This window comes from Colletes latitarsis, chromosome 5, assembly GCF_051014445.1.
Source record: "Colletes latitarsis isolate SP2378_abdomen chromosome 5, iyColLati1, whole genome shotgun sequence".
Taxonomy (NCBI): domain Eukaryota; kingdom Metazoa; phylum Arthropoda; class Insecta; order Hymenoptera; family Colletidae; genus Colletes; species Colletes latitarsis.
The window spans coordinates 30415395-30431500 of NC_135138.1; the positions used below are offsets into that span (position 1 = coordinate 30415395).

General features: G+C 39.5%; 1 protein-coding gene across 3 annotated transcripts in view; it reads right to left on the minus strand.

Annotated features, from left to right (window-relative positions):
- Positions 1-1691: 1691 nt before the first annotated feature.
- Positions 1692-16106, minus strand: part of Tmod (tropomodulin) — an 86382-nt gene continuing 71967 nt past the window's right edge. For 2 of the 3 annotated variants that reach the window (XM_076765294.1, XM_076765298.1), the window contains one exon: positions 1692-5721. In XM_076765294.1, the coding sequence (XP_076621409.1) occupies positions 5657-5721 (65 nt within the window). In that variant the 3' untranslated portion in view covers positions 1692-5656. The remainder of the gene's footprint in view (positions 5722-16106) is intronic. The other variant, XR_013079692.1, reaches the window with a different exon arrangement.

Consider the following 16106-nt stretch of genomic DNA (forward strand, 5'->3'; position numbering starts at 1 on the left):
GCATCAAAGTAAACCTCAAAATAAACATGGAAGACAGCATAAATTGTAGTAGGTGATATGGTCATTAGATAGAGGATGAAATACCCTTTAAAATGAGCGTTCGAACGAGTCGATAGCTTAATTAGTTCCGGAGATATGACGATTTTAGTTTCAAGTCGATGCGGTGGCTAGTTTCGGAGATATAAGGGTCCGAAGTGTTTGTTTAATACGGCCTTGCCAAGGTCGTTGACCGCACGTGACTCGTAGTAACTAGGTCACTCGGCCACTCGGTCACGAGACACGTACGAGAAAGAGAGGTCCGGCGCGACGCGTCAGACGGAGACAGAGATAGTCAAATTAAGAAAAATACCCTTTTACATAAATTACGATATCTCGAAAACGGAAAGTCCGATCGTCAAAAACCAAAAACCACTTCAAAGAGGAAGGTTTACCGCCGCTAACAATGCCTTAATAATTAATAAAACACCAATAATTTAACAACTGCACGCGTCTAAACTTTTAGTATTTTTAATACGCGTGAATAGGCTATTGTACATAAGCCGGACAGTGAGATGGTCGAAATTGAAAAATTACCCTTTCACATAAATTACGATATCTCGAAAACGGAAAGTCCGATCGTCAAAAAACAAAAACCATTTTAAAGAGGAAGGTTTACCGTCGCTAACAATGCCTTAATAATTAATAAAACACCAATAATTTAACAACTGCACGCGTCTAAACTTTTAGTATTTTTAATACGCGTTGTTAGACTGTTCTAAAACAGTGGAAACTGATGATTCTTTCCTTTCATCTTTGCTATACGTATATTTTCTATTTACATCAGAAACTAACGACCAGTTTTTTCCAAATAATATAAATCATTCAACCGGTCAGATGACCGGTCGTGGTAGGCAAGGCAGACTACATATTTTTCTCAGAAAACAAACAAGAATAGAAGTGAATATTGTAAAATTCATTGTACGTATATTATAAGAAAAATCGTGAAGTTAAATGATATTAAAATAATATTGTGTGTTAGAAATTCTAAACGAAATTTTAAAAAGGATCATTTGACCAGTCACGATAGGTTTAATGTTAATGATATAGAATTCCTTCAACATGTGTATACTAAAAATGTGATAAATATTTTTGTAGTTAATATATCTTATTGAAATTTTCAGGAATTATATGTATGTGGATATTAGAATTTTTTTCTTGTGTTATCGGAGAAATTTCTAAAAAAACACACACTTGTAAACCGAGAATACTTGTTTCCTATCGGTAATGGGTTAATACACATACATCAAACTCTCAAAAATAGTAATAAAAATAAACTCGATTTTCTTAGAGTAGGATTTACCAAATTTGAAAAGAATCAAATCTAAATAGCTTCATTTTTAGAAGATGGAAATTGACAAAATAATAAGGATCGAAAATAGAAAAATGTTGCGTTTTCCATAATTTATTTAAACTTCGTAATAGGTAAGTGTAATAGGACACAACTTGCAAACAATCACACTAGGACACATCAAACTCTCAAAAATTGTGATAAAAATAAATTCAATTTTCTTGGTGCAGGATTAACCAAATTTGAATAGAATCGAATTGAAATAGCCTCACCTTTAGGAGATATAAATCGAGAAAGTAATAAGGATCGAAGAATGGAAAAATGAGAGAATCCGAGGAGCTAGTGACAGAGTACCGTGGGAATGTTGCGTTTTCCATAGTTTATTTAAACTTCGCGTTACAATGTAAGTCTAGCAGCAAAGTTTCGATCGTGCGCGTGCATTTTAGTTTCGATAGGTAGATACGCGATACGCGTCGTGCGGCAGAGTGCATATGCGAGCACGTGATTACAAGAGGAACGCGTATTCAAAAGGTCGCGAGCGAGACGAATGATTACAATGCCATTTTTCTAATTAGTCTGCGCCACCCATTCTTCTTTTTCGCTCCAACGATATCGTACCTGTGATCAGGACACACGCGAAACACGCGTCGCTCGTTTTCACTCGTTCTCTATTCGCTGCAACGAATCCGCTATTCGCGAATCTCGACCACGCGCGCGTCCATTCGTTCTCTGCTACCAGAGATAGGCAAAATTCATACCTAAATAAAAATTCTCGAACAACGGACAAAAGATAAACAACCCTTCGTTTAAAATTCCGATTCGAATTCAAGACCTTCCAAACCGTCTCTAATCCGTATTTTTAAAAAATTATATTATATAACAGACATTACATTCCCATTTGAATATTAACGATGGTCAGAAACTCTTAAAATATTATATATATTAATCGACAAAAAATCGATCGAATAAATCCCTGTATGTTGTTTAAGTTCATTCGTCGTTCGAATAAAATTCTACCGATCTCTGTTTGTTATGCGAGTCGCGGACTATCAAAGACGACAGCGAAGACAATATTTACAGACGGATATCGAGGCCAGAGATGAGCAAAATTCGTATTTTAAAATAAAAATAAAAGTTCCGATCGTGGAACGAAATACTTCGCGTTGGTCGATCGCGTATCATTCGAATAGAATTTTGCCCAGCTCCGATCGAGGATAATAATTAATTAAAAGAACGTCTCGTTAGCATCTTAGCGAATATTACAGCGAGGCGACCGGGGACGATTCGTTGAACTCGAAACGAAAATACGACGCGAAAATTTCCTTCTTCGAGGAAGTATCGTTCCCGATCGCTCGACTGGGACTCGGACGAAAGTTGAATCGAATCGAAACGGAAAAGCGACCTTTCGTGTCGAGACATCGTTCAACGATCTCGACGAAGATTCTCTGATAGCAGCGATAGCATGTTCGAGGGAATCACGACATTTTCACACGACATTCGACTATATTTACATCAACTACCGTAAAAACATTTAGTCGATAGTCGAACCTTGAACAGTCAAGATAAATAGAAGGAATACAACTATTAATGGAACAGAGAAAAGTGTAAAGAGCACAGGCCTCGTACGACAGTGATTAAATAGGCCTCAGTTAGGTCTTCTCTTGGTTATGTATATGCAAGAGTTACATGGGAAACTAAACCCGAAATTTAGCCGGAATAGAATTAGAACCGCATTATGGAAAGAGCTAGATTCTAGTTGGGTAAAAATTATAAATACATTAGTTCTTGATCGACTATAATAGAGGTCTACTTCGCGATTAAACGTAGATTAGAAATACGATAACTCTTGCTTGGCTGTGAGAGACGCTTATATTCAAGTTGGACTTGAATTGTAAATAGGATAGCTGTTGATTAATAGTTTTAGGGCACGTTTGGAATAGAATTAGGCACAGAAAATAAATGTTTTCGAGTTCGTGAACTTTCCTCCGAGCGTGTAACGATCGCTTAAGATCAGGACGCCGCGATATATATTAATATTACTCGTAAATTCCTTAGATCTCGCGATGCTGCGAATCTCCTTTGGGGCTTTCGCGGCGAGGCGCGTTTTAAAACGACAAAGGCGACAGAAATGATTCCGTCTATATCACGTTCTCCCCCGCATTCTCTCCCACCCTTTCGTCCAATCCCATCCTCTCAGAACGTTCTCTCGGTTACAGACAATATTCGACGCGACTGCACGAAAGAGTCCTGGTCAGCCGTTCCTCGAATGGCCGCCCTGGGCGATGTCGGATAAAAATAATATTTCAGAGAAAAATCTGAACGACCTCACGAGCACTTATTGTCGCTGAAAGATTCGTTTGAAGTAGCTTTCGCGTGACACCGTAATACCGTGTCACGTGGGCTCGATGTTGGAAAACGTCGAGGGCGAACACTCTTTCGAAAATGATTTTCCGGTAATTTGTGATTTTTAACGCCGTGGGGAGAAAACGGATTATCCCGAGAGACTATTACCGACCAAAGAAGAATTTAATTCTCTGACCCAGTGGCTTTCAAACTATCCGGAAGATCCCTTGAAATTTCCAAGTACGAAATAAGTTCAACGATCTATCGAAAAATGTAGCGTTTAACAGGATCGCTTAATATTAATTAAAAATGTCCCGAAAGTCTCCAAAAATGATTTCCAACACTTTTCGCCAGTCATCGAAATATTATTTCGACCCGATTCGCACTATTCTGTACTTCGACAGCTACTTCGAACTTCTTTTAAGTCAATTTCGGACATTGCGTGATTGCTCGTCACGATACGTCGGTGGGGATATCGAACTCATCGAATTAGATGTGTTGTAACAACGCGAACTCGTCGATTTCTCGCGAATGTGGATTCCCCAAACCGGAAGTAGCTCGAATCTTCCGAGGCTCCGGAGCGTCGGGCGTTTTTCAGCGTCGAGCAAAACTGAGGGGAAACGCGATTAACGGGGAAAATAATCGCATCTCGTGAACGAGCACGATTCGTTTGCCCCCCTGAATGACGCAAATCAATCGTGAACGTCGACGTTCCATCGCCCAGGAGGAAGCTATCTCCGGAAACTGATTTCACGAACGTATCGAGGAGTTAATTCCGCGTTTAGCATAAAATAAACGCCGGGGAAATTACGATCGAAAACGCGTCTCATGGCGGACCAAATCTCTAAATCAAATATAAAACACGACTAAAATATTTTTACCGCGGTTCGGATAATCGGTAAATATATTCGAATATATTTAAAAAAATTTCGGTGACCTTTCCTATTTCTAGAATCACTTTATAAAAACGAGATTATTTTCAAAAACGAAACAAAGCCCACCGAAAACCGCGTTGAAGCGTCAACGGCAATAAAATAAAAGGGGTAAAGAAAGGCTTTCTGCTCGATTTATGCTCTTTGAAGCTGGCAACACCCAAGATGAGACGGATGGAAATAAAAATAACAAAAGTATCGGAACCCCGGGGACGTTTAAGCGCGGTGACCTGCGAAGAGAGACGACGCGAGGGTACTGGTCGCGCGGCAGGAAGCGGTCAGGTGCGATTCAGCGGGTTTCGCGGCATCCGGTTGGGAAAACGAGACACTTCCGGGCGGGCTGAATGCGCTGGGAAGGGAAACCGGAAGCGCCAACGGAACGGCTAGGCTGTTTTCGAAACCGAAACCGCGTGACTCGACCGCGGGAAAAAGTAATCGATGGCGTTCGATTATCAGCAAATTGACGAAAATAGTCCCCGAAGAACTTTGTTCGGAAATAAAATTGAATCCGTATCGAACGAGAGGATCGCTAAAATAATAAAAACAAATCAAAAGATATAAAAATTGCCATAAAAATGATGCCACCGACGTTTACTAACATTGCAAGTAGTAATATCGAGATATGGTCAGACGCGTTCTCCCCGAAACTTCAGCATAAATTTTCTCAAAAACGAAGCCTCGTACGAACAAATTTCACAGCACATTTTCGACGTACTTTTAGACGTAGAATCGTCTCCTACTCGATCCAACCGCGAATGTTTGCCCGTTAAAATTACACGAGCTTACAAAAACATCTAAAAATTCATTCTCTGACGCATGTTTCTTTCTATTAATTTTCTATACTTCTCGAACCGTTTTAAACGATTCGAAGCGTTCCGATCCCCTCGTCGTTCCTTCGTGGCAACCGGCCAGGATGGAACCGGAGGGTTTTCGAATCGAAAATCGTCGTTTAATCTCCCATTTCTTGCGTCGTCGATTACGATTACCGGATCGTCGTTGTCGCTGTCGAAGTCGTGGTCGTAGTCGTTGCTGTCGGTTTCGTGGGCACGGTTGATCATCGATGAAGGGCCCAGCCGATGGTATAGTTGCGGGAAGACCTTCCCATGCGGTGCAGCCGATCTGTGGAAAAAAGTCGCCCGTCGACGGCTCCGCGTGAGAACACGTGGAAATATCAGCGATTATCGCACCGAATCGAACGATCGGATGACACGGCCACGAGGGCTTCTTTGTTTCTGTCGCCTGGAGTCGCGAAAGGGGAATTTCCAATAGAAACCAGTCGAGAATCTCGACCCACCGAACTCGATAACCATTTAAACATTTTAACGCAGATTTATTCAGGAAATATTTTAAATTACTGTTCGTCGGAGGCTAACGATTGACGCGGGGAACTTGTTGCTCGGTTAGTTTATGGCTACGAGCATACTAGACGGAATGGGTGAGCCATATACAGCGTAAATTTACCTCCTACAGTTTCTGCACCAGAAACGTTTCTCTTGTAGTTCCGCTTTGTTGGAGTTTTGAATTAAGATACATGCGTTTTTCTCGTGTACCGTGCTTGTGCAAAATCTTACACGAAAATACGATACTTTTCCCGCGCGAAAGGAAAACGGAGTTCATAGTTGAACCGTCAATTTGTTAAATATACCGAAACTTTTTCCATCGATCTGTATTCGCAGACTGTCAGGAATAAAGTCGATAGAAACGTTTAAATTAAAATTGAAACCTCGCTTATTTGGCCATTATTTATACGCGCGGGATAAACGGCCAAAAACGACGCCGATGGGAACGTTTAAATCAAAATTTAAATGATGCTTGTCTGCGCCATTATTTGTCCCATCGATCCGGTAGTGTTTAACATTTTATAGAATTCGATAAAATTGCTTTCGCGCATTTCAAACGAGCCAGGAAAATTCGAATCGCCTCTAAACGAGTAGCATTGCTCCGAGCAGCGTATCAAAAATCGCGGCCGCCTCGCGAAATCCTCATTACACGGGATCCGAATTACAAATAGAAATGGATGCCGGGCGCGTAATGAATTATTTATATTCGAGCAGATACAGTCGACACCGTTCACCCTCGATCGTGGATCGCGGCGATATAAATGGATCCGTCTAGAAGGCGAGATCAAAGCGGCACTGCGGCGTTAAAGCGGAACGAAAAAAAGAAGAAATAAAAAACAAAAAGAAAAGCAGGAAAAATATCGACCGACGGTTTGCATCGCGAGCAGCTTCCTAAGGGATGGTTTGTACTATCCCCTTTTACACCGTCTCAACGCGACTCGTAAAGCTCGAGTAATTAACGTGGCGTCGAAGGGACGCGACGAAACGCTCATTTTATGACTTCAACCATGGCGTTCGGAAGAAAGTGTCCAAAGTGTTTCGCTTCGTAAGAATAAGTGCGTGGACGCGGAGCATCGAACGACTAAAACTTTATTCTAACTTTAGGTAGATTACTTAGACGAAAGAAGAGTGAAATTCGATCAATTCAAATAGCTTGAATAATCCAGTGACTAAATAAAATTTCATCAGACACCAAAAGTAGATAAGTTTTTAACAAAATCACGAGTTCGTAAAGTAAATTACTCTTCGTTTGTATTATTTATTTTACCACCCAGATCCGGTGAAACGAATTTACTCGTAACGTAAATTAAATGAAATTTTTTTTTTTTTTTTTTTAGGAAATTTCCTTGCAAGCGCGCGAAGTTTCGTATAATTTTTTCCAGCAGCTTGAAAATCGGTTGCTCGGCGCACGGTAGCGGGCAAACAAGTTACGACTTCCCCGGAAATTACTATCTAGAGCGCAGAGGCTGGGCGCTAGCATTTTTAACGTGTCATCATCGTTTTCGCCAATCCTGATAAGCGAAGAGGTTTCCGCGCCCGCAGCAAATCGATTCTGTCGCAAAGCGCGACGTTATTACCGTTGAATATTGTTTAAAACGCAAACACGATGAGCACACGCTTTTATATATTGGAAGCTGCGCGTACTCATTAACGTTCGCGAGTCATGAGAAATTCTAGAACGAAACGGACGAAATTATACTCCCTCGCTGTTTCAGCTGTTTCGTGACACCGGTGCACACGGAATCGCGAATTTGTAACATTTGAACCGCGTAATTTGCTCGTCGATGCACACTTACGAACAAAAGTTAACGAACGGGTCGCCTTCGCGTCGAAATACACGAATTTTTCTGTTTTTATCCAGTCATTTATAGCGAAACTAATATCCCATTTAAAGAAACACGAAAAGGCTTTGGAATAATCTCGAGGAAAAGAAATTTCTTTTCGTCACGGTTCATATAGAAAATGATGACAAAGTCGGTCTTCATCTTTGTTCTATCGCCTACCGTTTAGGAGCTACATCAAACGGCACTTATCGCGGGACACCCAGTATAACCGAAAAATAACGGTTATAGGACCGGTATAGAATCGATATATCTTATATCTTACGTAACAGTTGCTCGAAAGGTCTCACTTTAAGGGTCTTTAACATTAATATCATTTGAAATACTGTAAAATGATGAAAATAAAAATTCACTAAGCCCCTGTTAAGTGAAATAAAGAAGACAGTTATAGGAGTTACGCGGGATTGTAAAGGATCAACGTCCGTCCGGATGAATTCTATTCCGTTAGTTTCTACGGGAACTCGATGAGAGACAGTGATTATGAGCCGACAAAAAGAGGGGTTATTTTTTCTCCACAAATCACGGGAAATTGCGAACGACCACCGCATAGAAAACTTTCGCCGGAAATCAGATTTATCGGCGCGCCGTAATTTTTTTGCAGAATGGAAGCGGCTGCATCTGCCAGCAGGAGATAAATGAAACGCGACCACGAAAAGTTTCGCGATTGGAACGGCCACGGGGGCGATGCTGGTCCAAAAGTATTTCGAGTATCGATCGGAGATTGGAGGAAACACGATCGCGACTCGATTTCGTTCGCCAAATTTATCGCGATTTATTCGAATAAATTAGTTTACACCGATCTGGTGTCCTTTTAACACGTTCACTGCCAAATCAAAACCGTACAATATTCTGCAAAAGTAAAATTTTTATTTTAGACCATTGTAAGCTACATAACCTAGAATTTTTTTCAGTGTTTATTTTTGCAACCTTGTTATAATTTACAAATTCTATCCAAATTTATTTCCCTCGACATCTTAACTTGAGAACTGGTTTTTCTAGTATCACAGTGATACATAAATCCTCTCACCTATATAGGGTGTTCGACCACCCCTGGGAAAAATTTTAATGGGAGATTCTAGAGGCTAAAATAAGACGAAAATCAAGAATATCAATTTCTTGACTGAGGCATCCTTCAAAAGTTATTAACGTTTAAAGTTCCGCCCGTACTGAATTTTTTTCTAGAAAGAAGGCAGGATTTCGAGGGTATGTCTAATGACCAAATATGCTTGTAATTGACCCCTGTAAATAAATATAATTTTTTTAGTATGATTTGAAATTTTTTAATTTTGCCTAAAAATTTCAGTACCTACTCGAATTTTTTTCTCGAAAGTGGGTAGGATTTCAGGGGTAGGTCTATTCACCAAAAATGACTGTAATTGAGCCCCGCAACTAAAAATAATTTTTTCAGAACGATTTGAAATTTTTTTTTTTCGCCGAAAAATTTAGGCACCTACCCCCTGTCGATTCTTCTTAAAAATTCATTTTTCATTTTTAGTAATTTTGTTTGACGCCCTACAAAAAAGTTGTCTAATACTTTTCTGTAGGTACCCACGAGCTCTACTTCAGAGAAAAATTTCATTGAAATATTTTCACTATTATAGGAGTTATGGCTGCTTGAAAATTGGACCATTTTTATGGGGTTTTTCTAACTGTACGGGGTCAAGGACCGACTTCTCGAATATTTTTGCAATTTGTACATATTGTCCATCAAAATACGCGTAGTTTGCTTTTTTAAACATTAAAATCGTCCAATCCGTTCAGGAGTTATGACGTTTTAAAGATTCGCATGAAAATTCGGGCAAACATTTCTGGCCTCAAATTAGATTTTCGGTAAGGAATTTTTTTCTCGAAAATGCGTAGGATTTCGGAGGTATGTCTAATGACCAACAATGCTTGTAATTGACCCCTGTAACTAAATATAATTTTTTTAGTATGATTTGAAATTTTTTAATTTCGCCTAAAACTTTCAGTACCTACTCGAATTTTTTTCTCGAAAGTGGGTAGGATTTCAGGGGTAGGTCTATTCACCAAAAATGATTGTAATTAAGCCCCGCAACTAAAAATAATTTTCTTTGAATGATTTGAAATTTTTTAATTTCGCCGAGAAATTTTCCGATCCGTATGGAACTTTAAACGTTAATAATTTTTTAACAAAGCCTTAGTCAAGAAATTGATATTCTTGATTTTCGTCTTATTTTGGCCTCTAGAATCTCCCATTAACGTTTTCCCAGGGGTGGCCGAACACCCTGTATATGGGTAACGTGTCAAAGTATTAAAAGTCGAACAAGCTCGATGACTCGAAACTCCTTTACAATAAAATATAAAATGTACTTGAGCTTAAAACAATTTGGTTGGTTTCCAAAATGGTTAACAACGAGTCTGCAGGAAACGTGACTTAGAAGGAATGAAATCTGGCAACCTGAGAATCTTTATCGTACGTTTCACGAAGGTCTCGACCTTGCTGATCCACGTAAAACCCCCGCGTAATTACAGTTGCCAGAGTGCATCGTCGGGATAGCCTTGGTCCACTGTTCGCGCGACAGTTAAACGCGATGCAATGCTGGGAAAGCCACAATTCGCTCGACGAAAGGACATTCTATTAGCGAGCGTTTGTCACCAAATCCTCGGTGTCGCTTTACGGGAGCAGTGTTACGGCTGGTAATCATAAAGGAGACGCGGTTGCGAGTTCGGAAGACAAGAGAAGAGTCTCGTTTCGCGGAACATTAAATTCTGACGGGACGTCTCGCCTCCCCCGCGGAGGGAGGGAATATTCTTAAAAGGTTGTATCGCATCGAGGTAAACGGACGAAGAGAAAACAACGGAGGGAAAACTGCTGGAAGCTTCTCGCGGATGACGATGAAACTCAGTGACGCGCCAGTCGAGCGTAAAATACCCGACTCCCGTGATTTCGAAGCTTCCGTTTTCCGGTTTCTATCGCGTCCTCCGTCCCATTTTTTCGACCATCGAACGTTTCAATAAATTTTGGTGGAAATAGTTCTCTAGGAAAATTGAATCTGAATTGTATTTTAACCTCTTGACGTACGATTTAATTTCAAGTAATATTCCAAACGTGTATTATATAATTTCGTTTAAATTTGTTCGTGCGAGAAATGGCCAGAAAGAATAGATATGTTTTACGAATACCTCGAGAATGTAAAAATATGTTGATTTCAATGACGAGTAAGTAGCCTCATGATTGTGAAATGTGTCATCGAGAACTTGCAACGAGTCAGACTCGTTATTATATGACAAGGGGTTAAATATAAATACAAAAGCATTGTATTTATATTTTTTTACGTTGTCCAATTTTTGGGAGAATCGAAGATGTTTCTCTGAATAAAATAAAATTTGAGAAAGAGTTATATAATAGTGACTAATTACTGGGTCTAACGAGACCATCGATTTACGTGTTCTGTTGGCTTTCGTCCCGAGGACAGACCACCCCAAAGGACGAGCAACTTGCTGAACAGAGTAAATTGGGGTCAGTGTGTCGATGATCAAACTTAACCCAGCCTGGAAACGAAAAAGGGGCTCGATCGATCTCCCATTAACATCCGGAACGGAAGCGAGGTTCGCACGGAAACGAAATCCTCGATGCAGTGATCGCAACGAAAGTGCATCGTGGAAGTCATCAATCTGACGGAGCCTGCACGCGATAGGTACACATAAGTGTACATAATTCCAGGGGAAGGAATTTTGCTCCACTTTGTACAAGGGTACCTTTCGAGGTACATCGATTCCCGTGGATAAGATACTCTGGGTCCTGACTCGGTGCCAAACTGTGGCGAACAGAGTCAATAAACGTCGCTTGATTTGCTTTTTAAATTAACTCTGTCATCGTTCCGCTCGAAACACGAGTATAAGACTGCGTTCTAGTAAAACTTATTGATTGTCAATTACAAAAATTTAACATCGTTTCTTCTGATTAAATTTCCAAACGAAATATAGATCAGTCTGAATTTCAGTCTGTCTCGAAGAAAACAATTCGTCCCCACGGACGAACGGTAAAACGATACCAAACGAGAGCTGGAGGCAATATAAAAATGAATACCAAAGGCTTTTGGAAGACTACGTCGACCCATGGCGAATAAACGAATGCTCCAGCCTAGGGTCTGCATTCGAATCGATCCTTCGAGATCCTCCATGATCGTTTCCCATTTTTCCCCGAGCTGATAGGCTCTACAGAGACCGTCACGGCAAGATTCTCGTAGAAGATAAATAGCACTATGTAAGCGACAGCGATTTTTGAATATTACGTTCGGGTAGGAGGAATCGATCGACCTGGTCCGTGGTAGAACAGTTGGTAAAGCAGTCGTCCGGCAAAACAAAAGATCCGTGTTCGAATCGCCGGCCAACAACCCGATTTTTCCCCCCATAGAAGTAAATCATCTGAAGCGGATAACCATCGTCGACGCTCAATTTTTCACAGAGTGTCCAGAGGAATTGGAATGGGAGTTCCGATCGCAGATACGAAACAAATTATTAGTCGTGGACTCCGACTCCATTCTATGCTACGACCTTCCACGTTACTATTAGAATTGTACATTATTAACACACTCGTATATACAGGGTATTCGACCTGGGAAAAATTTTAATGGGAGATTCTAGAGACCAAAATAAGACGAAAATCAAGAATAGCAATTTCTTGATCGAGGCTTCGTTAAAAAGTTATTAACGTTTAAAGTTCTATATGGACCTGAAAATTTGTTGGCGAAATTAAAAAATTATTTTTAGTTGCAGGGGTCAGTTACAATCATTTTTAGTCAATAGACGTACCTACGAAATTCCACCCACTTCCGAGAAAAAAATTCGAGAAGGCGTGAAATTTTTCGTCGAAATTGAAAAATTTCAAATCGTTTCCAAAAAATTATTTTTGGCTGGAGGGGTCAATTACAATCATTTTTGGTGAATACACATACCCCCGAAATCCTACTCAGTTTCGAGAAAAAAATTCCTTACCGAAAATATAATATGTCTGACCATACCATTGATATGTTTCACTGAAATTTCATGCGTATGTTTAAAACATCATAACTTCTGAACCGATTGGAGGATTTTAATGTTTAAAAAAGCAAACTACGCGTATTTTGATGGAGAATAAGTATAAATCATAAAAATATTCGAAAAGTTGATCCTTGACCCCGCAAAATGAGAAAAACCCCAAAAAAATGGTCAAATTTTCAAACGCCCATAACTCCTACAATAGCGAATACATTTCAATGAAACTTTTTTCTGAAGTAGAGCCCATGGGTACCTACAAAAAAGTATTAGACAACTTTTCTGTAGGGCTTCAAACAAAATTACTAAAAATAAAAAACGAATTTTTAAGAAAAATCGACAGGGTGTAGGTACCTAAATTTCACAGTGAAAATAAATTTTTTCAAATCGTTCTGGAAAAATTATTTTCGGTTGTGGGGGTCAATTACAATCATTTTTGGTGACTAGATATACCCCCAAAATCCTACCCACTTTCTAGAAAAAAATTCGTGTAGGTAGACAAATTTTATTAATAATTTTGTTAATAACTTTATAACGAAGCCTCAATCAAGAAATTGATATTCTTAATTTTCAAGGGTGGACGAACACCCTGTATATTCAATATTATCAAATAAAATGCTACTCTCATTTAGATTTTCAAATCTGAGAATATGCCTGAATTTTAATTTTGTGTATCTATATACGTTTAGAAATTTTTTTATTTAGCAATAATCCTACTTTCTATTTCTCTACAGAAAAATTTAATGCCAGATAATTTAAAATTGAGTTGGCATCTGTCCTGAAACTTCTCTCTGATAAAGAGTGATGAAATCGACTCGTGCCTTCCAGAACATAGACAATATGTGAATTGAATGAAATTCAAAGCACGCGAAAGGTCGCGTATTACGCGCATTATTGCGCAACTGTCGCGTAACAGAGTCCAAGCCTAGCCAGTGTGCCAAAAAATGTCGATCGATCCTCTGGTTTACGTAAACGCATCGACGTCATGCCAGTGCAGTCATGTTATCGGATCGAGGCATTGCTGCGTCGTTACGTAACACATGACACGTGACGAACGAATGGCGAGGTCCGCGACGACAAGATCGTTAAGGGCTAGCCTGATCACGGGAGAACTGGGGCATTTTAGAAATTTTCTAAAATGAAACATATCTAAAAAAATATCTGAGCAAATATTAATCCGAAACTTTGCATTGTCATACAAGGGTCGATTCGAATGTTTGACGACATGAAAAAATTGTTTTCTACAAGTTATAAGTATCCCGTTACACCCCCCAAAAGAGTTCCACCCAAATTAACAATAGTTTTGTGAAAAAAAAAATTCATAAATATCCAGTTACTCGTAAACGCAATATGGTTTTCGTCTGCGCGATGTCGCGTGCACTGTTTCATGGGAAATTAATTATTAACGCGAGCTTCTGTCGCGAAACGGAGAAGATGCTGTTACATGGCACACGGGATGAAGCTGCACCGGAAGTGTAATAGAATTCGCGATTCACTATGATTGTCTCCCCGCGCTGAATAATTTCCCTCGTTCCACGGGGAATTACGCTGTAGCGTGTGTTTCTTTGGTTGCATATGCATACACGACGAAATCAACGGATTCTGGGATTCTTATGCAGATTCTGTATATCAAGGTTTACCTCATGGGGGTAGCAAGTATGCCAGACCGTAAAACATAGTATTCTTTTAGACCGTGCACGAGCAGTGGATCTCGAAACGATATTAACCCTTTGCAGCGTAATTATTTTCCTAGTTTCTTCTCAAAATACTCATCATGAATTCTACCGTCTAATTAATTCCACCAGTTGTCAATATTGCTTGAAAAATTACAGATACGTACAATTTCAATAGAAAGCTTTCAAAAATATTTTTACCCACTGAGCAAAAAATTTAATCAATTAAAATCAATAGAAGCACTTGAATGTTGTCTTAACGAAAATGAACGTAGCAGAAATTCTTACATATACATTTTTAAGCTACGAAAATTGACCATTAATGTGCTTCGACCAACCTTCCATGCCAGACCTCGATTGAAATATATTAAATTCTTCTCTCTGGGAATATTAAACAATATGAGCGCACGAACAATACTTATTGAATTTTTCTATGAATTACTCGCGGAACTATTTTCTTGCACGACTATATACTGCGTTTTAAACAACCTGTCAATGAAACGAGGTCGAAACCTCGAAATGAATTTACACTTTACAGGACTGGAACTAAATAATACAATAAAAACATTCCAATAAAGTACGATGGGGAATTAAAAAATAACAACCAACAATTCCAACGGATCGAACAAATAATACTGTACGTTTCACTGGGTATTCCATATAGCAAAATACACACAAAGGTCCCGGCGATATTTGACGTCCTCGAGTAAATTACAGTTCATCCGTGTAAACCCCGCTCGAACCGAGGGAATATTAAAAATGACGTTCGAATGTACAGAGAAATAAGAGATTCCCTAAAACTACGAAATTTCCCGAGGTAAACGCTCGAAACGCGATACAGGCAAGAGACTTTAATATCGAGCGAAAAATTCGTTCGCAAAAGAACGGGAAACGGGGTATCGACGATGATATGAAATCCAAAACAGATAAGGAAAAATGGTCGAGCCAATGTCTGACGGGGGCAACGAAAAAACAGTGAGGAGAATCGAAAGAAAAAACTCGGCTGTACGCGGACCGGGCGGAAAAGTAATTGAAGCTTCAATTGCCGAATAAATTGGCTCGAATTTTTATCGCTTTACGTTCCGGTCTCGCGTTTATCCAGCAATTTTACGGAACAAAGTAGCGCCCTGTGCATCAAACGCGAATAAACCTACGGATTTCCATCCGCGATCGCTACAACTCCCAGCAAAAAGTGCACTAACGCTTGGAATTTGCGATGAAACCGATCGAAACGTAATCATTGCTATCGGTATGAATCAATTTTAAGAATATTGTACCGTCGTATCAAAAATATAATAAGAACTATCAGAGCTGGGACATTGCATTACATTAAACAAATTTAATTGGATATACCGGGTGTTCGGCTACCCCTGGAAAAATTTTAATATGAGATTTTAGAGGCCAAAATAAGACGAAAATCGAGAATACCAATTTGTTCATGGAGGCTTCGTTAAAAAGTTATTAACGTTTAAAGTTACACACGTACTGAATTTTTTTCTCGAAAACGCGCAAGATTTCGAGGGTATGTCTATTCACCAAAAGTGATTGTAATTGACCCCCACAACCGAAAATAATTTTTCCAAACCGATTTGAAATTTTTTTTTTTCGTCGAAAAATTTCACACCTCGAATTTTTTTCTAGAAAGTGGGTAG